Source organism: Phaethon aethereus (genome assembly GCF_964289735.1).
Source record: "Phaethon aethereus genome assembly, chromosome: 14".
In the NCBI taxonomy this organism is placed as follows: domain Eukaryota; kingdom Metazoa; phylum Chordata; class Aves; order Phaethontiformes; family Phaethontidae; genus Phaethon; species Phaethon aethereus.
In genome coordinates this window covers 1564830-1590601 of record NC_138590.1, presented here as the reverse complement: position 1 = coordinate 1590601, position 25772 = coordinate 1564830, and the positions used below count along the sequence as shown (strand labels likewise).

General features: G+C 48.3%; 1 protein-coding gene across 1 annotated transcript; it reads left to right on the top strand.

The window, feature by feature from the left end:
• Positions 1–1493: 1493 nt before the first annotated feature.
• Positions 1494–14313, top strand: HDAC3 (histone deacetylase 3; the record flags this gene model as incomplete). Its single annotated transcript, XM_082006114.1, has 15 exons — positions 1494–1548; positions 1845–1927; positions 6696–6838; positions 8245–8326; positions 9131–9187; positions 9283–9338; positions 11362–11495; positions 11762–11842; positions 11931–12004; positions 12241–12305; positions 12644–12733; positions 12847–12905; positions 13326–13405; positions 13800–13957; positions 14244–14313. The coding sequence occupies 15 exons, from the start codon at positions 1494–1496 to the stop codon at positions 14311–14313; spliced, it is 1287 nt and encodes a 428-aa protein (XP_081862240.1).
• Between the last annotated feature and the right edge of the window lie 11459 nt (positions 14314–25772).

The following is a 25772-nucleotide window of genomic DNA, read 5'->3' as shown; positions in this document are numbered from 1 at the left end:
TAGCCAGGTCTTGGCGTGCCCTTTGGGGGTCCTTGCCCTTTGCCTGCTCCTCTCTGACACCCCGCTTTATTGCGGGTGCTTTGGGCAGCCTGCCTCCAGCGCAGCATCCTTCGCCCCCAATCTCCTGCGGGAAGCGATCGGGCAGGAGACCAGCAGGACCAGGTCCTTGCCAAGCACCGGTTTCGGCTAATTTGTTTTCCGAGCCTTTGGGCAAGACTACCTGCTACTTTCATCCTTTCTTCTTTCCAGCCCCCAGGGAACAGATTTTTGCCACCAGCGTCACCCGCAGCCCGGCTCCGTCCCCGTCTCTCGCCAGCTCTGGGTGAGGCTCAGGGTTTTTCCCCCGTTCTCCATGGCTGCTTTTTCGTACATGGCAATTTTCCGCCCGGCTTTTGTTCTCCGCCTGCCTGGTGGTGCCTCCCTGTCCCCGCTCCCTGCCAACCCCGGGCGGGTTATTTTTGGAGGCTGCCAGAGGTCAGGAGGACCTGCACCCTGGTGGGATGGGACCTGGGAGGGCTGCTTGGCCAGGTGAGAGCCAGCGGTGGAGGTCCCCGTCCCTCACAGCTCGGGGGGCTACTTCCCAGAAGGGGATGAGTCCCAGCAAGGTGTGGGTGCCCCACGGGGACCCTGCTGCCCTGTGCCCTCAGCAGGTGGATTGCAGCCACTGGGGAGGGTGATTGGGGGGTAAGTGGGGGTAACTGGTGTGCTGCTGGGATTGACTGGGGAGCAGCTCTAGAGTTAAGTTACAGGAGAGGATCCAGTGGGCAACTGGGAGTAACTGGAGGCAGCTGGGGATGACTGGGAAGAGCTGGGACTGATTGCAGACAAGTGTGGGTAACTGGTGAGCAGCTGGGGGTGACTGGGGGGAAGCGGGGAGTGATTGGGGAGCAGCCATAGGGCTACAGAAGAGAATCCAGTGAGCAACTGGGATCACTTGGGAGTAACTGGGATCACCTGGGAGTAACCTGAGGCAGATGGGGGTGCGGCAGGGGCAGTAAGGCATGACTGGGGACAGCTGAGGGTGATTGAAGAGCAGATGTAGGGTTATGGAAGAGTTTCCAGGAGGCAACTGGGAATGACTGGGGGTAGCTGGGGGTAGGTAGACAGCAGCAAGGAGAGACTGGGGTGCAACTTGGGGTAACTGTGGGCAGCCAGGGGTGACTGGGGACAGCTGGGGGTGATTTGGAGGCAAGTGGGCGTAACTGGTGAGCAGCTGGGAATGGCTGGGGGGGCAGCTGTACGGCTACACATAGAATCCAGGGGGCAACTGGGATCCGCTGGGAGTGACGGGGGGCAGTGAGGGGTGCCTGCTGCAGGCGGCAGGACCGCGCGGGCGCCGCAGCGATGACCGCCCCGCCCCTCTCCTCAGCCCCGCCCCCGGCTCTGTCCGTCACTCTCTGGCGGCGGCGCCGGAGCAGGCGTGCGCTCGCGGCGCAGTCGCGGCGTGATGACGTGAGCGCTACCGCGCGGCGGCGGGTGCAGGCCTCTCCGCCATGGCGAAGACCGTGGCCTATTTCTACGACCCGGACGTGGGCAACTTCCACTACGGTGCGGGCTGGGCTGGGCGAGGCGGGCGCACGCGGGCGACGGGGCTGGAGGAGAACGGCGGCCGTGGCGGAGGGGCCGGGCCCGGCTGGGAGTGGCGAGGCGGCCCGGCCCTGGCTCGCCGGGACGGTTTGGGGCCGCTCCCCTCACCGCGCCCGGAGCCGAGCGGTTCTGGAGGCGGGGGTGGGGGGGTGGCTCGGCGGGTCCCGTCGCGGTCCCGTGCTGGGCCGGGCCCCGGGGGTGGGGGCGGCTGGTGTCCCGTGTCCCCCCGGTGACTCCTGGTGTCGTTTCTCTCCCAGGAGCGGGGCACCCTATGAAGCCGCATCGCCTGGCGCTGACCCACAGCCTGGTCCTGCACTACGGGCTCTACAAGAAGATGATCGTAAGCGGCACTTCTCCTGGTGTCCAGGGGGCAGCCCGCCAGGCGGTGGGGGTTGCGGGAGGCGGCTGTGGGCAGGCAGCCACCGCCTTGGGCATTTAGGGCTTCGGCATGGGTGAAAGGTGCTGGAGACCTGTGCACCATCCTGCTGACTTCAGTCATGGCCTCCATGTTAGTGGGTTCTTCACAGCTTTCTTGTGTCGCTGCCTCTCCTTCAGCTCCACGTTTGGTACAGCAGGTAACAGAGTTTTGCAGACAAGGCTTTAAGCAGCCTCGGGCATTCTCATCGGCTTGAGCCCCCACCGTACCACCCCAAGCTGATTTGAAAGGCACTGTTTGTCAGTGTCTTGTTCAAGCTTGTGCTTACAGTGCCATGCCTGGAGCTGCAGCAGTGCCACTGGGGACCGTACGTGAAATTTCTGTTACTGTAGCCCCTTCTAGGAAGGATGCAGTGACCTCTGCAGACCGTGTGATTGTAGAACAGTAAAGCTGAAAAAAACCTATTCAAGAGGCTTGCTAATTCACCCTGATGCCTTAACAGGGTTCACTAATCCCATCTCATACCTGATAACAGTTGTCCAACCTGGTCTTCAAAGCCTTTGTTGCCCAATCAGCTCAAACAATCTAGTCTAGTGCACTCCAGTTGTCACTCTTAGAAAGATTTTTCTCTTCCTGAAATCTAGCCTGTGTGAAGCTGATAAAACATGATCAGCATGTAGTGATAATCAAAGAGAAAACTTAAATCTTCACCTTTCAAGAAATGAACTCGTTTGGGGATAATGGAATATCACTATGAATGTGTGGTACCCCTCTTTTGAAGTATTTTATTTCACTTCCTGCAAGTGGGATTGAACCATGCTCCTTTCCTTAGAATCCTTGTTCACTTTTCTGCCTGTTCTTGCAGCACAGAGCAAATGAAAAGCTCTCAGGAGTAGTGGGCATGTAACTTAATGCCTCAGGATACAAGATCAAGGCAGGAACAGTAAAAGTTGTCAGCCATTCCACTCCTTTTGAGGCGGCATTTGCCCATTTTGATGTGCAGAACATGCCACCTGCAGCTGCTGATTGTTTTAGGGCAACTTGTTTTGTCTGCCATTGGCTTATTCTTGCTTTCAGTGCGGTAGGGTTGCTTCTGAGCCGTTTCGGACTGTTAAGCAATGTAATTCCTGGGCTGACTGGCGTGGATCCAGGTCGTGCTATCTGATCCAGAAGCCAGGTGTAGCTGCTGCCTATTGTTTCCGCAGCCTGTGATCTGTTCGATGTGCCCTGGAGAAAGGCCCCTACCCAGAATGTCATTCTAAATATTGTAGGCTGCAGCTCCAGGGGATTCTGGGTTTATGTACATATCTGTATATTTATATATGTACATATAGGGACATACATGCATTTACAGTGTCTTTTCTTGGGAATTACCTCATTAAAAGAGGTGAAGAGCTCTTCTGTCACAGTCATAACCGTGCATAGCTAGCAAACAGGCAGGGGAGGTGAAAGACGAGCACAAAACTCTCATTGCTTTCAACTGTGAGGGATGTTGTGACTTTCCCCCATCCTTCCTCTTTATACTTGAGCATCCCATGTGTGTTCCTCGCCGTTCTGCAGCTGGGCTCTGCTCTGTGTGATGCTCTGCAAACCAGCCACTTCCCCTGTTACTCATGAGCCTGAACTGGATGACCCCAGAGGTTACTCGAAGGCATGTGCTCTCAAAATGATTGTAGAACTCGATCGTAGATTGTTGCTTGCAGTTGTAGAGGATTGCAAGTAACTAGTAACAGTGGGGCTTATTTTGAGGCTGTGGAGAAGAAAGCATGACTGACTTGTCTCAGTGATGTGTCTTCAGGTCTGCAGCACGCTTTAGGGATAAATCAGGAGCGGTTGTGAAACACGGTGATCATGCAAAGCTGTCAGAGAGGAACATGGAAATTCCAGTCCTGTTCCAGCTAGATGAGGCCCCCCTCCAGACTACGATTAGCTTCCCAGGCTCCCTCATCCCCGCCATTAGATGTTAAGTAAAACTATAACCAACTTTGCACCATCAAAGACCTGACTAAGCATGTAGTTGTTGCGATACCAAAAAAGCCTGCCCTTAAAGGTCGCTTTTCAAGCACTTGAGAATCGGGTAATGTTAAAATCAAAGTTGTATCACTGTGAGCACAAGAGAGCAGGATTAGACCAGTGGTTTTGATTCTGGCATGTTTACAGTGTCAGTAATGTATATGGGCAGGACAAAGTGCAAAATTCTTGCGACGTGATAGCAATACAGTTTTCCTGCTTTTTATTTTTTTAGGACAAAGTCTGAACAGCCAAACTGATAGAAGTGGGGCAGAGAGAAAAGCTAGAGATCTTGGCTGCTTTGTACCGGCCCATCCATGCTGCACAGTTTTGCCATTATCTCCAGCACTGTGAAAGTGCCTCGTGTTTGGTATGGGCTCAAGTTCAAGCTCTTCCACTGCCAGCATATCTTCTTCTGTGGCGAGAGACTTGTGGGTTGAGTGAAAGCAAACAGAAAATAAGCTGTCCTAGAACTAAAGCACAGTATCAGGTTTTTAAAGGAAGGTGCTAAAATGGAACAGTTTCTTGATGCAATATATGAAATTAATTTGGTATGTTTAAACATTACAAAAGTTTCCCTGTGTAATTAGTATAATTCTCTAAAAAAGCTTCCCTGGGTAATTAGTATAATTCCCTAGTAAAATCACATCCAGCAGTGGTGACCTGCTGTTGTGCTTGTGGGGCGATGCAGCTGGACCACACTTAGAGCATGTAGAATCTTTGCAGAATTTATCTTTCAGATTTTTAACGTAAATGTATGAACTTCTATGAATAACTTCCCTAGAGTGGGGATTTTTCTTGCAGAAATGGCAAAAAGCGTATTCTGACATAACACTTCTAAATGTCAAATCCGTGTCTGAATGAGGCAGTAGGCAGAGCCGTACACTTTGCCACATTTTTAGTCTTGAAACCCTGTTTGGGGGGTTATATTTGCCACAAGAAGCCATTGTGAAGCTGAAAACCACAGAGGAAATGTCATCCTGAACAGTCAGTGACTGGCAAAGTTACGAGCACATAAAAGCGGGGATTATGGTCGGTTGTGACTATAAAGGGTCCTGTTAACTTTGTGCTGTGATTACATCATTATCCGCCCTCTCTGCCTCCTCCAAATAAAAGGCCGCTATCCTATCGAGCTGGGTTTGCCTCTTCGCACCTTTCCCAGCTGTGGCTGCCCTGTGCAAGAACGCCGAGAGAGGGAGGATTGTCCTGCTGCTCACCTTCCCTTTTCTTCTGCATCTTCCCGCTGCCTCTGGAAGCTGTTGGATCCCTGCACGGACTGATGCAGGAAAGCCAGGAGGGTTTTCTGTAGAGTTAGCGAAACGAGGCAGCAGACAGAGGGTGCTGGGTGCCAGAGCTTGCTTAGGAAGGTGGGTGGCATTGCTGGGAGCAGGGTGAAGGGTGGAAGGAGGCAGGTTTCTTCTTCTGCCAGCAGCTGAGTCAGTCTTGAAACTTTTGGGTTTTTCCCCCCGCCCCTTTCTGTTTTGAATCACACATCCTTGCTTTTTGTTGCCCAGGAGAGCCTCTGGATATCCTGTGAGAGCTGTTTCTTCTCTGTGATGATTCTTTGGCATTGGTTTTGGTCTTGTTTGATTTAACCAGCCAGCTGGGTTCCTGGGAGGTACCTGTGCAGAGCCCTTGTGGGGAATTGGTCTCGCCTTCACCCTTAGCAGCTGTACTAACGGCTCATGCTTGTGAGTCGCTTCTTCCTCCTTGTTTGACTTGTCAGAGGCAGCAGCCTCCAAGAAAAACCAAGCCCCATGCATCCATACCGCATGCAGGTCAAATCAGGAAAGGAGATATGTGTTTGTTAGGGTATATTGTGCCTCTGAAAATTAACATGTTTTCTGCTTAGCCCAGGAAATGGGCGCTTTGGTGAGGTTGCCCTGATAAATTTTCCCTTTGGAGACAAGCTTGTGCATTTTACTATTTTTTTCCGTGTTCCACTTTATAGAAAAAGCACATGCTTTAACTAAGAGAACTTGGGAAACACAAAAAAGATCTCCTAGTGATTTTAGCACAACTTTAATTCCCTCTCACCAGGTATGTGGTGTTAATTTTGAACTTCCTGTTATACTGAGGTATGTGCATTATAGTTCTAAACTGGCAAGCCTGTATTGTCACAAGATCTTTAATTTGAATCTATCCATTTCCCTGACTATTTTTTTGCTGGCTTTCCAAAGGAAACAAAGCTTATCCAACTCTTCCATCTGCGAGCTTTCTCCAAAAAACTTTTGACCCTATCAGCCCATTAAAGGCAAATCTTACAGAGGGACTGAAACCACACCTATATCAAGGTCTTAAAATTGTATGAAAGCTGGTGATTGAGAAGGGAATCGTGCCCTCCAGTGAAGAAAAAGCTGTAGTTTGAACTTGGCTGTTTTATTCTGCTGGCCTGCTGGTGGAGGGGGGTGTGTGGAGTGGGGGAAGGCAGGCATCAGAGAGTATGTGGCAAGAGCTGCAGTTATGTCCTGGTTTCAGCTGGGATAGAGTTAATTATGAGGCAGGAGACGGGTTTATGGCCAAAAGAGAAAAATCGGTAGGAAAGCAGGCTTCGTGGAGCAACTTGTTGAATTTAAATGAACACGAATGTCGGGAACCCAAAGTTTTGGAACGCTTTTTTTATATACCTCATGCAGGTCGTTTGTCAATTAGCTTGAGATTTCTTACACCCAAAGCAAACGTGTGTTTGGATGGGAGATAAGTCTTGCCTTTCTTCTTGAAGGTTTTCAAACCGTACCAGGCGTCCCAGCATGACATGTGCCGATTCCACTCCGAGGACTACATAGACTTCCTGCAGAGAGTGAGTCCCAACAACATGCAGGGATTCACCAAGAGCCTCAATGCCTTCAACGTGGGCGATGACTGGTGAGTGCTCTGTGACTCCTGTGAACCCACAACAGGAGGGGTGATCCTGCGTTGCTCATGTCCAGAAAGCTCTTTTAGAATGTCCCGTTTCTTATCTGTTTTCAGCCAGAAGGAGGTGGTGTCCCTCCTGTGTATATTACTGGAACCCCCTTGATTCCATTCTCTTTAGACCTTGCAGTCCTTCTTTTTAGATGTATATTTATGCTGTAAGCTTGTTGGGTTGGAGACTGCATCTCTACTTGTTCTTGCAGATCCTCCAGTTCTTCTTGAACATGCTAGCTATTTTTTTTAAATAATTGCCTGTCACTTTAGCTACCTTTAATATGTACTTTTTAAGTTTAAGACAGCTTTGAGAGCCTGATTTTCAAGTAGTACTAAGGAGATACTTGTGCTTCTGTACAGAACTACATGAGATCTTGTTGAGAATATGCAGTTCCAGTCTTTAATGCTCATGAGAGATCAAACTTGAAAGAACTACGTGAAAGGGCTCTGTGGGTGACTGAAGAAGTAGCACTGTGTCTTGTCTCGTTGGGGACTATAAGGGCTGTCGGAGAGTGAGATTGTTCTTGTGTGTTCTGTGGAGGGGAAAGCTGTAGGTACTAGCATGGGAGGGTTCTGTTAGCTAGAAAACAGTATTATCCCAAGAAGATACAAGTATAGTCTGGTTTTTAATAGTTAGGCTGAGAATCAGAAGACTGTTTTGTGACCTTGCTGCTCGGATGATCAGAAACCATCTTCTTACCAGAAATGAAAGGGGAAATAAAACCCCACAGTCTTTAAGCCATTGCTTGTCCATGAATGAAATGTGTGACATGATGCCAGCGAGCTGGTGACACAGGGGCTCCATGTCCTGTGCTTCGGTACTCTCCCGGGGCCTGGGCTGGCTGTGCTTGGTGGGATGGATCAGACCTTAGTGCTCTCTTAAAAGCAGCTTTCTTCTCTGGTGGCAGTACCCTGCGTGCTGGGCTGGGCGCTTGGAAGCAGAGTTGGGGCAGGATCTTCCAGATACAGCCGGAGGGGGAGAGTGTGGGATCAGACCAGTCCTCCCCTCTCCTGATGTAGAGTCTCACATCACGGCCCGGCTCTGGGCACATGTCAGCAGGGCTGCAGGACATGCTGGCATGCGTCGTGAGCAGGGGAGCCTTTTCAGGACTAGCTTGGAAGCTTTGGTAATCATTATCAAATTCACTGAGTTTCCCATTGTGTTTGCAGCCAGATTGTTCACCTGCTGGTACTCAATGGGTTATAAGCAGGGTCAGAGTGATCCCAAATTAACTCTTTCACAGAGAATGAGTTTTGTTCTTGCTCAGGTAATGTCCCTGGACGGTTTTATTCCTGGCTTTGCTCTGGAGAAATGAGAAGGAATGAGAAGATGTTCTGTGTTTGAATCACGGTTTCTTTTTCAGCCCTGTGTTTCCAGGCCTCTTTGAATTTTGCTCTCGCTATACTGGGGCCTCCCTGCAGGGAGCAACACAGCTGAACAACAAGGTAACTGAGCTGATGTGCTTCTCTTTTGAAACACAGGCATAAGCCAGCTGGTTTTCAGTTTAAGGGAGAACCTCATTGATTTGTTTTGTAAAACAATATAGCAGAGACTGCTGTGTTGCAGTATAAATACCTAGTGCTGTAGGATTGTTAAGCTTGAAAGTGTTCCTGTGCTGTCAGAGGCAACAGTTTAGTGGATGTTTAATCTGAAGAGAGTCAGAAGGTACTAATGCTAAAGTCACAAACTACTCTCAGTGCTGTAGAACAAATGTGGGGTCTTCAGTGAAACTGTCTGCTGGGAGACGTTGAAAGTGCTGCTAGGTTTCTGCTGTGGAACGTGCTGAGTGAGACCATCCAGAAGGTCTGAAGAAGAGGGTCCCTCAGCAGGTTATTAAAAAAAAAAAAAAAAACCACAAAACAACCAAACTACAGGGGTTTGAGTCTTTGAGACCTCAGAAAGGTCTAATGAGGGTAAAGAACAAGTGCAGAAATAAACTGTATGTGCCAGGTGCTCTGCCTGCTGCTGGCTGGAGGGGGAGCAGTGGTGGTGGGAGATGACCTTTTCTGGTCTAATGGGGAATGTAGAGTACAGGGCTAATCTGGTGCGGACATGATGTAACCAAAACTGTTGGCTGGGCCAGTGGCTAAGAGGGAGCTTTGGAAAGGCCTCCGTAGGAGAAGGATAGGCCAGAAGGATGCGTTTGGGCCACAGGGCTGGGCAGGTTGAAGTGGGTACACTGGGGCAGTGGGTGTGAGGTGGTTGTTACCACATTGTCACCTTAAACCAACTTATCTTTCCTTTCTTAGATCTGTGATATTGCAATAAACTGGGCAGGGGGCCTCCATCATGCCAAAAAGTTTGAGGTAATGAGGCAAATCTTTGTATTCCTCTGTCTTTTTGAGGCCCAGGTTCTGTCTTGATCCCATTCTAATGCTATTCTGCTTTCTCTGTCTTGCAGGCTTCTGGGTTTTGTTATGTTAACGACATAGTTATCGGCATCCTGGAGCTGCTCAAGTAAGGACATGGGGCAAGTGCAGTACTGTCCTGGCTGGCGTGTGGTTTCTTTCCCTCTGCTGCTTCACTGTTCTCTCTCTCTGTTTCCCCTCCTTGTTTGCCTTTCTAGAGTCCAGGAAGGCCAGCAACTTGATTTTTGTCCTGGCTTCTTTAGGCCCAAGAAGGGTGGCTTGAGAATTGAAATATCTCACTCCAGTTTTGTTGCATGCAGCTTAAGGGATACAGAAGAGTTCTTCAACTCCATTTCTCATCCATTTGTGAAATACTCGTTTCAGGGTGTCCTGAGTCTCAGCGTTTTTGCCACAGTGAGCCTTTTGTAGGTAAATGCAAATTATGGCTCACTGGAGACAGTTAAATGACTCAAATCTTTCTTGATTTGCTTGAGTGGCTTAAGAACAGGACTTGAGCAACACATGGATGATCAAAGGACACTTGCTTTGAGTAGAAGAGAGTCAGATTTATTTTTTTTAGAAAATGAAAAATAAATTCAGAGTGAGAGGAAGAGTTACAGAAATACCCTCTGTTTCTTTTGATTAATCTGTGATTTTTTTTTTTGTATTCTGAAATGCCCTGCTTGTCTTAGATTCAGCGACAAGATGTTATGGAATTAAAAAAGATTTGGGGTTGACCAGAGAATACTTACAGGACTGGTGGCAAGCTTAGTTGCTCTCAAAGTCAGATTTATGGGATGTACTGGGGTTTCTTGTACCTCCTTCCTCTCGGCCAGTCTTCGCTGCTCTGTGTTTGGAACCTCAGGTCTTCACGCACATTTTCTAGTCTTGCAACAAGTCCTGTGTGCCAGAGGCTTCAAATACAGCCCAGTTACCCCTCATGGGAGATTATAATATGCCCCTATTCTTTTTTCCCCTGTTCTCGGCAACCATTTCTGCAGCGCACTTGAGTTTGCTTCCCACCATGGGACTGCTGTGGTGCCTCTGCTCTAGAAGGTCCCTTTCTCCCTTTACCAGTGTGCAAGGGCTGTGTGTATGCATCTCCTTTTTCTCCTTGCTGTCATTTGTCTACAGGATGAATAATCTGGGCTGTCTTAAATAGTTTGTCTGTCTTGTGAGACTGAGGCAAGGTACTGGTCTGCTAATCAGCCTGGGTCAGCATCATCAAACAGTTTGAGATCACTGCAGACATGTGTAAAGCTATGGTTCCAAGGGAGACGGCATGAACCACGTGCTACTCCTCTCTGCTTTGATGTTGTCTTGTTTTTTTCAGGTCCCTCCCCACTCTCCTAGGGTTTTGGCATGGATGCCAGATCCTCTGTTCTTTGGAGATTGGCAGATGCAGTATTTCCTTGTGAAAAGTTGGAGAAATTCTCTCCAGCCGAGCAGGCAGCTGTAGAGCTGGCAGGCAGGGATGGCTTAGGGCTATATCTCCAGTGCTGAACAGCACATCGGCTTTGACCATTACCCCAGTGCATTTACCTGGGATGATCTCCCCTTCTTCACCCTCTGTCTCTGTGACCCAGCAGGCTTCTTTTCCAGTAAACTTAGTCCAGCCTGGTGTTCTTGGTGCTAGCCAGCTGGGACAGTGCTGCCAGTATTCTGGTACACGGAGGAAATGAGTGTTCCTACCTCCTCCTTGCCTAGCTTACTTTTAATTTCCTGATATGATTAAAATTCTTGGAGGTGTTAAAGATTAACTAACAGCGTGGTGTTTGTAGAGGAAACAAAAACCCACAACTTTCTAACACCCAGGTGGTTAAAATAGGTTCTCTTCATCATGTGCTTTCCAAGACATTTCCAGCCCCCACCTTTTTATTCTAATACCTATTTCCAAGCACATCAGAAGAAAATGTTTTAGTGGTGGCCATGTTTGACTGTATACAAATGTCTTGTATCTAAGCCACTTGATGTGCCTCAGGTAGGACAGGTGAGTTCTTTTGGCAAGTGGGCTTGTGTGTTAGATGTCGGTGGTGGTTTTCAGAGTGCCAGGTAATGCCGAGGCATGTGGGGGATAGTGAGGTTGGGTGTGATGGAGACAGTAATGCTGGTTCTCCTTCTGTATTCAATAGATATCATCCACGTGTTCTGTATATTGATATTGATATCCATCATGGAGACGGTGTGCAGGAGGCTTTCTACTTGACAGACCGTGTCATGACAGTGTCATTTCATAAATATGGGAACTATTTCTTTCCTGGTACAGGTATGTATTTTCCCTTATAGTGTGAACCTGACCTCGCTTCAGAATCCCTTGAAAGCTCTGCTGGAGAAATTACAAAATTAGAGCTGCAGGGAGAAATGATGGAAGAAAGGGCATGGAAAAGCCATTGGAGAGGAACAGAAGTATAGTTATTTGTAAGAAAGAGTGATCCTAGCTAGGTTAAGAGATCTCAGTCCAGACCAGATCTGGCCTTTCCACACCTCTGAAGTCTCGGAGCTGTTGCAACTCTCGTGTCTTTCCCTGGCCAGGTGACATGTATGAAGTTGGTGCAGAGAGTGGTCGTTACTACTGTCTCAACGTGCCTCTACGAGATGGCATTGATGACCAAAGTAGGTGTTGCCTGGCGTTTCCCCTTGCCTGGGTGTATGCTGGTCCTTCTGCTCCAGAGCCATGACAAATCTGTCTTTCTCTCTAAAGGTTATAAACACCTCTTCCAGCCAGTCATTAACCAGGTGGTAGATTACTATCAGCCCACTTGCATAGTACTGCAGGTAAGAAAGCAAGGCTCTGTGCACGTGCCCATCCGTTTCCGAGGCTGTAAGTTGGAGGGGGGTGATATTGATGTGTTACCTTCTGTTCCTGGGGAATCAGGCTTGGCATGTCCTAGCTGAGCTGCTGTCTGTACCCTCTGGTGAATGAGAGTAGCCAAGGGGTGTGGATGGTGGTCTGTGTCTGGAAAGCAATGCCCCTGTAGCAAAAATTCAGTTGTTCTTTCTCTGTTCCCCAGTGTGGTGCTGATTCTCTGGGTTGCGATCGTTTGGGTTGTTTCAACCTCAGTATAAGAGGACATGGGTAAGTACAGCTGCTTGTGGGCAGAGCAGTTAGCTGAAAGATCATCCTTTAGTCTGAAGGGCTCTGAGTCCTCTGCTGTGAGCCTTGAGCTTTGACCCAGCCTTCCAGCAGCACCAACAGATTTTTGGGCTTTTTTTAACTCTTGTGTGACAGGACGGGGTCTCGGAATGAGGCTTTGTACAAGGTGCTGCAGAGTGGTGGTTCGCAGAGTAGCACGTGGTTCGGGCTCCCTGGGAGGAAGCCCTGAATTCCAGCATGGTGGCATTTCTGACACAGGACCCATGTGTGCTGCAGTTAACAGCTCTGGCTTTTTTTGTTTGTTTGTTTGGGCTGTCTAGGGAGTGCGTGGAGTATGTAAAGAGCTTCAACATCCCCTTGCTGGTACTGGGAGGAGGTGGTTACACAGTCCGCAATGTGGCACGATGCTGGTGAGTCTCTTCTCTGCTTGTTGAAGGTCACTGGTTGAGCAGTTGCTGGCCTTGTCCCTGCACGCACCATGTAGCTTCCTCTGGACTGAGCTCATCTTATTCCATGTTTTCAGGACTTATGAAACGTCACTGCTTGTAGATGAAGCAATTAGCGAAGAGCTCCCATACAGTGGTAAGTTGGAGTTCAGTTTTTTCCTCATTAGCTGAGCTAAAGTATTTGTTGTATAAACTGAGGAATTAGCACCTCTGTTCTGCATTGACCAGAGATAAGACCAGGGCCAAAGTGACAGCATTTTCTGATCTTAGAGATGGCCTTAGTCATCCACTTAGTCTCCACTTGTAGCCTTTGCTGGGCAGACACACCCTTACAGTGTCATGTATCATTTAGTTTGGATCGTTTCCTATGCAGTGACCTGAGCATTACCTTTGCTCGCCCTGTTGTTTCTTATAATTCCTTGCGGTTGCAGAGGTGTGCATCGCTGTGCTTTTTAGGATCTGGTCACTCCTAGCATGGTGGGAGAGTGAGCTCTGCTCTCTGCAGAGCTGGCTCCCTTGCCTCTGTGCTGTAACTCTCTTGCTCGTTCCATCACAGAGTACTTCGAATACTTCGCTCCAGACTTCACCCTTCATCCTGATGTCAGTACAAGGATTGAAAATCAGAACTCCAGGCAGGTAAGTGCTTGCAGCCTTACTGCAATATCAGCAATGTACTTCCAAAACCCTCCGGTTGATGCTGTGTTCTGTGAAACCAGGTAGAGCTCAGGCGAGGAATTCTTATGGAGCAGAAAACTGACAAAAAAATAAGCAGAACCTTTCCTCTGGGATGTCAGAAAGTCTCATAGCATTTGAGAACCTTGCTAGGTTGTCTTACTGTTTTCTGTATGCTTGAGTATCAGTGCTTGAATTAACTCCCCCACCTCATCTGCTTTGATAAATAGCTTTTTGCACAAATTTGTTTCTCATGGCCGCCACATAGATGATGCAGGCAGGTAGCAGTGCTAGCAGTTGTGGCTCTGTGTAGACTGCCAGATCTCACTATGGTGATCCTTCTGTTTTTTCTACGTAGTACTTGGATCAGATCAGGCAGACGATATTTGAGAATCTGAAAATGCTGAACCATGCTCCCAGTGTCCAGATCCATGATGTCCCTTCTGACTTGCTCAGCTACGATCGCACAGATGAGCCTGATCCAGAGGAAAGAGGCTCTGAAGAAAACTACAGCAGGTACCAGATTTTGTTCTGGAGAAGTAGGCTTCCCTTTGTCCCTGCTAGGATGGGCAGATGATATACTGGAGACCATCTGTTTTCTAGTACAGATACAAAGTCAATTCTGAGTCTCTGGTTTTATCCAGGGAGCCTCTCTAGAAATGTGTGGTCTTCTCACATAACATTTCATGGGGTGTTTGGGTGCAGGGCATCTCTTGAACTTCAGCAGTGTGACCTAAGCATCCTTCTCTGGCTCCAAGGGTGCCAGGGCTCTCCTTGCTGATGGTCATTGTCTTTCCCCCAGGCCTGAAGCTGCCAATGAGTTTTACGACGGCGACCATGATAACGACAAAGAGAGTGATGTGGAGATCTGAGGGCTCTGGTGTGGGGCTCTGGACTGTGGGGGGTCCCACATTGGACATGGGTGCTTGGAGCAGATAACTGGGCCACGTAGCAGCCAGTTAGCCCTCCCTTCGTATTTGACTGCATGCGGTGGCAGTAGAAACACCACCACTGCAGGCTTCTGCTACCTGGAGAGGCAGAGAGCAGTGAAATGTGTTCCTTACTCCACCACGTGTTCCAGCCATCACCGCTCTGGGAAATGGAAATTCAAGTAGCGCTTGAATCTGTGCTGTGTACTGGCTGGCAGCCATGCGATGGCCTTCAGAGCCTGCCCCGTGCTGGTTCGGGCACCTCCCTTAACTCCCAGCAAGGTGGGAGCTGGAATGGTTGTGCCTACGATCTCTGCCTCTCTTCAGCAGCAACACCTGATACATCCTGCTCTCCCTGGCCCTCCACTCAGGTACCCAGTTGACTGTCCTCTGAAGCCTGCTTTGAGAGTTGCTCCCTGATGCCCCTCCGAACCATCTGATGCTCCACAGGTCAAAGAAAACTATTCGAGAAGACAAGGCTGGTTGTGGGATAGGGGTCGGCCATGTCCCTGCAGCAGGGAGCAGCTTGATGGAGCAGGATGGAAGAATGTACGCAGAGCATAGTCTGGTTCGTTTCCCCCTCCCCGTACTCAGTTTTGCGTTCACAGATGAGTACTGCAACACTTTGCAGAGTTGGACCTAACTTCCCTGATTTCTTTGTACTTTGAGAGGCTAAAATCACTGTGGAACAGAGGTTTGGCTGCCAAGGTCAGTACTTAGTGTGTCTTGCGCCTCTAATGTAGCTTCCAGCTGTATTTTCCAAGTTCACACACGGCCCTTCTGTGTGTTAGCAAGAGATTTGGGCCGCTTGCTCAGAGTGGAAACCGTTCCCTCAACGGTACCCAGGAGATGTTGCCCTGCTCATGGGTGAGGGAAGCTGCTTCTTCCAAGTCCTGTCATCTTGCCCTCACACAGCAGAGAATTCTCTTGGCCATCCTTCAAATCCCAGACTTTGCTGCTCTGTCTCCCGAGTCGACACCTGGTACCCGTCGTGGTTTGGAGAGTGCCGTATGGGGAGGCGGGAGGGGTTTAGCCTCTGACTGTCTGTACTGTTCTGTTTGTTTACTGATGTCTTTAAACATTAAATGAAGAGGCAATATTTTTCTTACCTGACCTGTTGTTTGTCTGTTTAATGCTCACACCCTTCTGGCTCCTGTCTTCCCAAGGATTGAGAACATCATCCCTGGCAGGGTAGTGTCCTCCACTGTCTGAATGACTGGAGGGCATTCAGCTCCTCAGAGTATATGCTGGTGAGTTTTTGGCATCAGTGCACAATGAGGAGAGCACCCTGAATTCTGTTACAAGAGGACAAGTGGGCTGGTGGACACTGAGTCCAGTAAAAGCTTTGCAAGAAGCTGCAGAGCTGATAGAAGAAACCTTTCCTGCAATTGTTTTAGGTGGTGTGGTTTCTTTGAGTTGCAATTTCTATAAGTCTGCTCTTTGAAGTCTGCTCTTTGTAGTCTCACTTTCCTAAAGCCCTTGTTGGTGACTATTTTGTAGTCATGTATCATGTAACTACAGCATGAAGCGGGCAGTAAGTCAGTGTTACTCCCACTGGGTGCCCAGTGAAATAAGTTATGGTAGGATTAGACTAGGTATGGGGAAGGATGATCAGAAGTATAGCTCCTATACGAGGAAAGACCCGATGGATGAGGATGCATCCGTTGGGGAGAGAGAACTGGGCTGGGAACGGAGCCATGAGGTGTCTAAAACCATGTCAGACAGGGTTTCTCTGAATATTAGATATTAGGGGAGCATCAAATTAAACTAGTAAGGGGCCAGCTCAAAAGAAGGAGATTGCTTTGCACTCACCTAGTTGAGCTGGGCAAGCTTTAGTTACCAGGGACTGCGAATGTGGTTTCAAAAAGGGGCTGGGGCAGGTGGGAAAATCAAGGTTGTTAACACAAAAACACTTCTGGGTGCAGATTGTTGGTGACTGGGTGACTATTCTGGAGAAGTATCGCTGTGTGCTTACCCTGTGCTTGTAGCATTCCTGCATTTGTTACTGGGCCACTGAGGAGTGGGCGCTGAGCTAGATGGCCCTTACTCTGACACCTGTTTGGTCAGCTGTATTCCTTTCTAGTATTTCGTAGCTGAGAAAATCTTCTTTGCAAATCCAAAGACACAAAAGGCTGCTCCATTGACCAGCCAGGCTTGTGAAAAAGAAAACACTTGTGTCCAAATAGGAAATAAATGTGGTTTATTCCAGTTTGCCATCTCACCTGGTGTCAGAGAGCTGGCTTGTTCTCTCTGCTGCTGTTGTCACCCCCTGCAGCAAAACTGATTTACAGGGGCAATCCAGGCTCCCGCCTTGGGTAGTGGGAAGCGTTTGCTTTCAGGAGAAAAGGGAATTCCCCCTTGTAATTTTCTTTACCTGGGAAGATGGGGATGACCTTACCTTGCAAGCCCCCCAGCCAGCTTTCCCCTCCAGCACTGCCCAGGCTTTCTCTGTCCTGCATTTTGAAACAGGGCTGGAAATTTGGACTAAAGACTTACCTGGGGTTCTAAAGGTGGATTTGCTTTTGTTATGGGAAGTGGCTAGGAAACAAGTTCAGTCCACTGTAGAGATTCTGCCCCGCCCCCCCCCTTACAGTTTTATCTTCCCACTGCCGCAGAGCTGTCAAAAATAAGAAACTATGCGCTACGCTTGCTATCTGATCTCGCAGGGCTACTGGAGCCACGTCAGAGCAGCGCTGTTCCCTGGCATCACCCAGTCGTGGACACCCAGTGCCGGGGTAAGACCAGGCTGAGCTTGACACCCCCAGCACCAACCTTGATATCACGCCAAGCGATTGGTAGGCTGCTCCCTCAAACACGGGGTGGGCGGGCGACAACTGAAATTAAATGAGGCCAGATGTAATTATCTGTAGGCAATGGTTGAGAACATGCACAACTCTGTACAGCAATGATAGTTTCTAAGATGCAGGACTAGGCTGAGTTGCAGTGACGGATGTGCAGCAGGGGCCAGTGGAGAGTGAAAAAGATTTTGGGTGCTAGAGGGTGGGTTTTTATGCTCTTGCTGTTTTTCCTTTGTTTCTCTCTTGTCTCCTAGCCCAGTGCAGACCATCCTTAGACCCTCCTGCCTGCAGCTGTGGAGAACCAGGAGAGGCACCGAGGATGTGCTCCCTGCCCTGGGTGGGGGGAGCGCACGGCGGTGAGGCTGGGAGCACAGCAAACTGTTGCACTGCTTTCCTTTCCACAAAAAAAAATAAAAGTGTATTTCCATTCTGTGTTTTCATTCTTTTAATTTTGCATTTTCAGGAGACTCCAGAAATGCTGAGTTTAGCCCTTGGTGTTGCTTGGTTTGGGTTAACACCTCAGCCTGGGGCCCCAAGGGTCTTTGAACATCATAAAGCCGGAGTAGGAGGTGTTTGCGCTCCTGTTATAGCACCTGGCTGATGGATGGGGTGAAAAATCTCTCCCTGGGAGTTCATAAAAAAACCCAAAATGATGCTGAGAGCGTGTGTAGCACATGAAGTTGTGCTTGTGCTTTTTGATAATCAAGTCATGTGGCTTATTTTCAGATTCTGATGGATGGACACCTGAGTGTGGGATCCAAAGCCTTTCAGGAGCTCCTCTGTCACAGAAAGCAGAGAGGCAAAGCCTGGCTCAGTGGAGACTAAGCAGGGTCCTTATGACAGGTCTGTGGGTTTCATGCTTCTCGCTGTCCTGTAGGTGTTGGGCTTTTGGAGTTCGTGAGCCTGTTTTGAAGCTGCTGGTCTTCCAGGCAGCACTGTCTGTTAAACCCTTGTCCCCTCTAAGGAGGGGAAGAAATGTTAATGACTTATCTCCTTCTTTAGCCTCTGGTTTGGCCTGTTAATTAGAAAATCTCTATCTCTTGCAGGAGTTTTCTCTTTGCTGCTGATTATATTATTGTTATTTTCCTCCCTCAGGGGTCCCAGCTCCTGAACTCAGGTGGCGTGTGCAGGATTTTGGAATGCCTTTATTGATTCCAGAGTGTGTGATAGGGATTATAAAATCTCTCTCCCTGTTCCTGATACAAAGGTTGGACAAAGGTTAACAATTATAGAGTAAATTTTCCTAACAGTGCGCAGAGGTGAACGATGCTGCCTTGCTTTTCCTCTCACTCAGAAGCTTTTGATGTGAGCTTGGACTCCTGCCTTGGGGAGGATTTTTCTGTTTCTCCTCTTTACCGCCTAACACGGACTGGAAGGCAGGTTTTCTTCTTTCTTAATTTCATTTTTCAGGACGTAGAAAACAAACTCAAGTTCTTCCAGCTGACACACAGCCCCGTTAGGTGAATGTCGGTGATGGGGGAAGGTGCGTTTTAAGCGTGTTTCACCAAAAGGTGTTAAAAATGCACCTTTTCCTGTTGCAGACCCTTTGAGTAATGTCTGTGGTGGGTGATGCTCTTCCCTTCCTGCTGCACAAGCAGAGGTGAGAAGGGCTGGGGTGCTGGGGGGGCTGTGCAAGCCTCAAGGGGTGCAGTGATGCCAGGAGAGCTTTGATCCCCTGGCTTCATTCAGCCCCTTCCTGGCCCTGGCATCCCCCTTTGTCGTCCTTCTTGTCACCTTCATTCTGCTTGGACTGAAGGGAGACCTTTCATTCCTCTTTAGTGCCTCAGGGGTTCACCTGGGGTATTTTGTGTTTTATCACATTTTGTTTGCTGTTCTCTGTTTAAAAAGCTTATTATAGCTCTTTGGATTTCTGTCAATACATTAGGCAGCATTTTATGGACTAAAATAAATTTCTAGGATTTCTTCCCAGGAGTTAGATGTCCAGCAAAGGCTGCACAGTATTGACAGCCTTCAGCCTAGTGAAATATTTAACATGTCTTTAATGGTAATGCAACTTAAATGCCTCTTAAATATGCAAGTTCTGCCCTTGCTTCTGCTCTGCCTGGGGGATAACTCCCAGCAGGCTGTAAATGGCATGCTCTGCTGTGCTTTACCAGTTTAAAAGAATAAATAACGAGAAATGTCTTCCTTAGTACCTACACAGGGCAAGAACCTGCAGCAGCGAGGGCACGGGTGCTTTTGGGCAGCTCCAGAGCCATGGGTAATTGTAAATATGTCACTAAATTGATCCCCTGCTTTGTCCAAGTCCACAAGACTCCACACTTACTCAGCATGTCCAGACTTCTGGATGGAGGTGGATGAAGTCAGTGTCCTGTATAAGCAGGTGTTCCCTGTAACTGTCCAGGCAGCTTATCTAAAGAAATCAAAAGTTGCCTTCAACTACAGCTTTGAGTGCAAAGGCGTGTTGTTTTTTCCTTTCTTGATCTCCACATGGGCTGCTGAGAGGTGTCTGGGGCAGGGAAACTCATTTACCAGGCATCATCAGCCTTGGGCAAGGCTGAACGGCTGAGGACAATTTTGCTGGTATGGTGCTTCTAATTCTGCTCCTAGGTCTTCCCATTAATATGTGCTATTTGGTTAGTTTGCTTTTGTGATGGTTTGTAAATATTTTCCATTCATAGTGCTGAGCACCTTTTGTGGTTTGGGTTTTTTAATGGCATGTAAAGCACATGTTCCTTTCTTTGAAACCTCATAGAGAGCTTTGGAGGAGCAATTTGCTACGATAGAGTTCAGGGGAAAGAGAAAATGAACTTGCCTCAATGGGCTAAAAGCAGGTTTTGGGTAGAGCCACATCTCTGGCTTCTCTCGGAGTGTATTTTAGCTTTCTAATGAGACTGAATGGATATTTTAAAAGCTTAATAGTAGTTGTATTTGCACCACACTTGTGTAATAGCTTGTGTTGGAAATGGTGCTCTGCTTGCTGAACTTGCTCGCTCCGGGAGTGTGGGTGTTTAAAAATCGGTGTGTTTTTCTTACACAGCTGGAGATGAACCTGAGCAAGGGGAGCAGCAGCCTCTGAGGGAGAAGGATTCTAGGATTCGTAATGCCAATGTAGTGTTCTCTTCATGAAAAAAAGAAGTAGCCTTTATTTTTTTTTTCTCTTCACACCATGTCTTTTTATGGCATCTCATGTACTTAAATCTGTGCTGAGATCTGTGTTTGGGATGGAGTTGAGGGATTCCTTGGTGGGGGGCAGGCAGTTCATAGCAAGGTGAATATTGGCTATATAGGAGCTCAGTCTGGTGGTTTCCTGCATAAATGACCTTTCCTCCTGTCTTTGTAAGATGCAGTTAAGGTGGGATCTTGGTGTGGGTGCTAACAGCCTTGTTTGAGCCTTATCAAGGAGCTCTGGAGGGGAGAGGGGATGGATCTTGTTCCATGAGTTTGTCAGCTGGCTGATTGCCTTCCTCACAGCTCCTATGAGATGTGGAGCAGACGTGAGACCACCTGAAGCCTGAGGGCTTTTGTGAACAACCAAGCAAGAGCCTTGTCCGATGCCTGGAGACAACCAGCCCCAGCTTCTGCCACGTGGTGTCTGCCCGGGCACCTCGGGGCAGTTGCTGGAACGAGCAGGGAAAATGGTGGTGGAAGTTTCTTCCTCTTTAGTAAATCCTTACTATCCTCACACTTGGTTTTGCTTTTTCCCCTGCTGTACATTTTCTGGTACCATCTCCTCAATCGTCCTGGGACTTACAAAATACTTTCCGGCTCTGTGGGACTGCAGCTGATCCTCTCTCACAGCGGAGATGAAGAGGCTCTGGAGGCATTGACTGAAGGAGCAGGGATAGATGAGGTAGAGTGATTCCAGCCTCTGTTGGATGTCCTGAAGAGCGGTGACTCACTGAAGGTACTTAATTCCTCAGGTTTTTGTAGATGTGGCACTTGGAGTGTAATACTGGAGCTGGAGAGCTTGTAGCAGGATGGATTTGGTAATGGATGAAATGCCTTTTTCCTGCTGAGCTTTGTGTGTGGTCTTCTGGCCTCTTTATAAGTCCTGAGCCGCTGGCTTCCAGCTCGTGGAAGAAGTTGTCCCTTGATTTTGTTTGTTTGTTTGTTTCATTGGTTTTTAGGTGGCCTGTATGCAGCTGATCAATGCCACGATCTACCCCTCTCATGAGCTACACTTCAGAGTTGACGTCGGTAGGGAGCTGACGCGTCCTGCATTTCAACACATTCTTAAGGTGAGGAGCAGCTCACTTCTCAACTCAATCTGGAAAGTGGAGGAAGCAGCCATGGAAGCATCCCTGGCTTAGGTATGGAGTGGGCAAGAGTAAAGAAGTGAGTGAAGACCCTACTGTTGCCCTGCTAACTCCTGAGCCCTCCTCACGGGTGAGAGACTTGACCAAAATCTTTCCATCCCTGCCCCCAGAAGTGGTCCCTGCACTCTTTCCACTCGCATTTCAGTTCTGCTATCATTTCTTGGGGAACTAAATCGCCAAACTAAAAAGCAGAATGGGAATTTTAGGGTGGTTTTTTGACAGGGAAGTGAGAGGCTTTAAGGAGAAGGTAGCAGGAAGAAGGTCGGCTTGCATGCACGTCTATGCTGTTGTCTGGGACCTGCAGCCCAAGAGCTGAGGTTGGCCCCCTTCTAAGGGCTTTGGTGATGGCAGGTATGTCTAGTGCTGCTTGGCTATGGTCTGCGGCCAGTTTGCTACTGTTCTTACTCCAAATTATTCTTAAAAACAGATTTTCAAAAATTGCCATGGTCCTTCTTGTGCCTTTTCCTGCAAAGAACAGAAAAGAGAAAATTCCTAAATTCGCTGTTTATCACAGTTGTTCTGTTTTCCTTTTTTATTGAAGTGCTTTGTCCTTTTCAGTTGTGAGGAAGACTTGTAAGACTAATATTTTTTTAGGGGGAAGAGAGAGAAAAGGAGTGTTATGCAGAGGATTCCTAGGGAAATCCTCATGCAAAAAGGTGGTGCTCACCTAAAGGGTTATTGAAAGCTTAAAGTTACTTGAAATTGGTTCCAAAAAAGGAAAAGTTAAATAGTTTTCAACCCTTTGTTTTCCATACCTATGCACGTACCTCCTCCATATGTCTGCCACTGTGCTTAAATACACCAAGGATATAATCCAGCAAGTTTGTGTGTAGAGCAAGCCCCTTTTAAATTGTTATTTGTGTGCTTCCTTGCAAATGGTTGCAGAATTCATGACTTTCTGCAGTCAGATGATTGTTGTGGATTTTTTTGCATTTGTGGTTTATGCTCTCCATTTCAAAAGAAGTTGACTTTCAGAAGAGGGAACGATACTGTGCCAAACCAAACCAGGACGAATTGTTGGATGGAAGGGAATAAAATAAAGCAACTACAAGTCCCATGTAAAGCAAAGATGAAGGAAGGAGTTTGTTGGAAGGTCTAAGAATAGCTGAGATAATTGCCACCTTCTAGCCACTGCTGAGCTCTGAAAGTTGTGTTCTTGACTCATTCAGGAGTCGTCGTTCCTGGGTGAACGGCAGTAAAGGTTGCTGCCAGCAGGGTGGGAGAGCTGGCTGCTGCCTGTACTGCAGGGGCTGAGGGTAAAGGCTAGTTTAGAGAAGTGGCTGATGGCCCCATGGTAGGGGAGCTGCTAGTTGAAAAGCTGAGTGTTGACTCGTATGGAGTCTACTTGCTGTTGATCGATCTTGATGCTTTATTGCTTCTATCAGGATTCTGAGAAATAAGAGACCCTGTGTTACCTAAAAAGCAAGCTTGTTATTTAAAAGAATGAAATGTTTGATTACTTGGTCTGCCTGAATGTCCAGACCCGTATCCTGCCTGGGACAGTGACCAAAAGCTGGTGCCTGGGGAAGCATGTGAGAAAGGGGAGGCATCTTTTGGCCTCCAAGCTCAAGTTGCACGAAGACTGAGTCAGGAGTAGTTTCAATGTACCTGGTCACCCTGAGTTGATTTGTTTTCCATAAACCTGCCTGGTCTCCCCTTGAAGCTGTATCATCTCTGAGCATCTGTAAGAGTCAGGGCAGGAAAGCCTCAGCTCCACTGCCCCTCATGTGAAGAGCTCCTTCTTCTTGTTTTGAACTTGATTCTTGATCTTACAGGATGGCCCCAGTCTTGTTTCAATAGACGGTGAACAGCAGAATCCTCCCCACCCTTTCCATACCCCTACAGTTCATTATTCTAAACCTCTGTTGTTTCCCTTTCACTGTCCCTCTACCTGGAGAAGTCCTAGTTTGCTTTCTTGTCCTCCAGGGAGATGCCTTTCTGTGTTTTCCTCACTTGTGTTCTCTGAAATCTTGAAAGATTACAACTGGGTGTGTTTATGAAAACTCAATGACAAATACTTCATTGTGATGCCTTTCCTTATTTGAACCCAACTGCTTGCAGGAATATTAATGCTTTATGCTTTGTCATCTTCTGCTGCAGACCTTATTATAAGCTGGTTGATGAATGTGTGTCCTCAATCATAGTGTACAAGAATGGAGCTGACCCTGACTTCAAGTGCAAGAACCTTGACGCGAACCCTGAGTGGCTGATAGGTAAGTGCTTTTGCTGATTATAGCTCAGCTGAAGCCAACCCTGTCAAACCGTGGTGCTAGAGCAAGCCCTGTGCCTTCATCTTCCATCGCTGGAGCTGCTGGCCATCAGAGCTTCTTGCTTTTTCTTTCCAGGTTTTTTCCTTGAGCTGAGCTCTCTTCTGCTGTTCGTTTTCAGCACACCCGCTCCCATCCCCACCCCGCATGTGGGATGGGGATCGAGGCTGATCTTCACTGCTTCATTTGGGGCGTGTCTCCCATTGCGTGGGCACAGCAATTCCACCCGTATCAAACCCAGAACGCTGCTGTTTGGGTGGGGAGCGCTGCCAGGATTCAGTGATTCATATTGACAGCAGCTTTCAGAAGAAACCATTACCCTGTGGTTGTCCTCCCTAAGAGAAGGACAAGTCTTCAGACAGAGGTTCTGCAGGAGCAGATGCTGGGCAGACAAGGTTTCTCCAGCAAGGGCAGAGCACAGCCTTGCACTGGGTGGTGTGGGGCATGGTGAGGCTTGTGGGATGTATTGGAGGAGGAAAAGGGGGAGTGTGTTTGTATTTTCCTTTCCTTTTTAGATAATTCGATTGATAAAACCAAGTGGAGAAAATTGAAGCAGAGTAGTGGAACTGGAGACAAAGGGGTTTTGCTGATGTTGGTTGGGTAACAGATAGGGTAGCAGGGATCAAACTAAAGCCTGTTGTAGCTGATGCTGGACTACAAGTGCTGCCACTCACTTCTGCCTGATTGATTACCACCATACATGTTGTGCTTGATCTTTCTGACAGAGCATGTGCTTACATTTTAATTAAAAAAAAATAGGTTTGAGCTGTCACAGTGAAGGAAAACAACATTTGAACTGCGGGCACAGGGCTCCCTTATACCTCCTGAACTCGCAGGCAGATAGTCCCCTGCAGTTTCTGTCTAGGAAATAATTGAAGCTATGATGGGGTGGAATTGAAAAAATGCCATTCCCATCACTGCAGTGCGAGCAGCTGCCTCCAGACTGTGCCAAATCTGCAGTGGACCCTTCCCAGCTGAACACACTTCCCAGCAAGAAAGGTGTCGCTGCCTGTGAACGTGTGCACTGGGAAGCTTGGGGCCAACACTGCTGGGCTGGAGATGGACTGTTGGGAGTCTAACCCTCTTGGGCTAGACGGAGGTATGAGTTTTTGTCTCTAGTTGTGTGACTGGAGTATCATACGAGGGCTGGGTGGTCGAGGTTTTTAGGACAAGAAAGTAAGCCCCCTCATCCCTATGTGTACGTATTCCTTGTCTGTTCTTGCTCAGCCCGTACGTTTGTTGCCCTGCAGCTGGACTCAGAACTGACTGCATGGAAGAGATGCAGTTTGCAACGAAGATGAAAAGGGACCTTCAAGGAGAAACTACTTGATGCGCATGTGACTGCGGAGAAGCAGGAGCTGGCAAACAAAGCATCCCATCCGAGTGAGGAGGTCCATCTTGGGCTGAAACATGGGCTGATGAGTTGGGGATGGATTACAGGAGGTCCGAGACTGTGTTATCCTCAAAGAGCTCTGTCCCTCTCACCAAAGAGGTGACACCATGAGGAGGGGAAACAATGATGAGAGGCTCCCCTGGTCAGAGATTTGGGGGGTGCCTTCAGGAGGCCCTGAGCCATCTTTGCTTAAACAGGAGAAAGATGGAAAGGCTGAATAAGACTGGTGCTGCTCTGGCTGCTCCCTGCTTTCTTTTTTTCTTGGCAGTAACCACAGACCTGAGGCCAGCAGGATCAGTCCACAGATGACTACTTTAATTTCTCCATAGCCCAAAAGTAGTCTCTGGGTCAGCTTTCCTTGAGCTGATTCTCGCCCTGCTCTTCTGCTCCACAGGCAGCTCTGATGTTTTGTTGTGCTCTAAAGAGGTTTGAATCTCAGATTTAACAGGAAGAGAGTGTCTGCTTTGAATCTCTCCTCCTGTACTTTGTCCAGCATTCCCCTCGCACACTTCTTTCGGCTCAGCATGACCCAAATCTGCCCTGGAGTGACCTGCCTTATGTGGGACTGACCCTGGAGTGTCCAGGCTTTTCCCTGGACACACAGACTTCCCCTAGAAGCTGCTAAGCATATTCTTAGAGCTGCTTTTTTGTATTAACGTTGTGA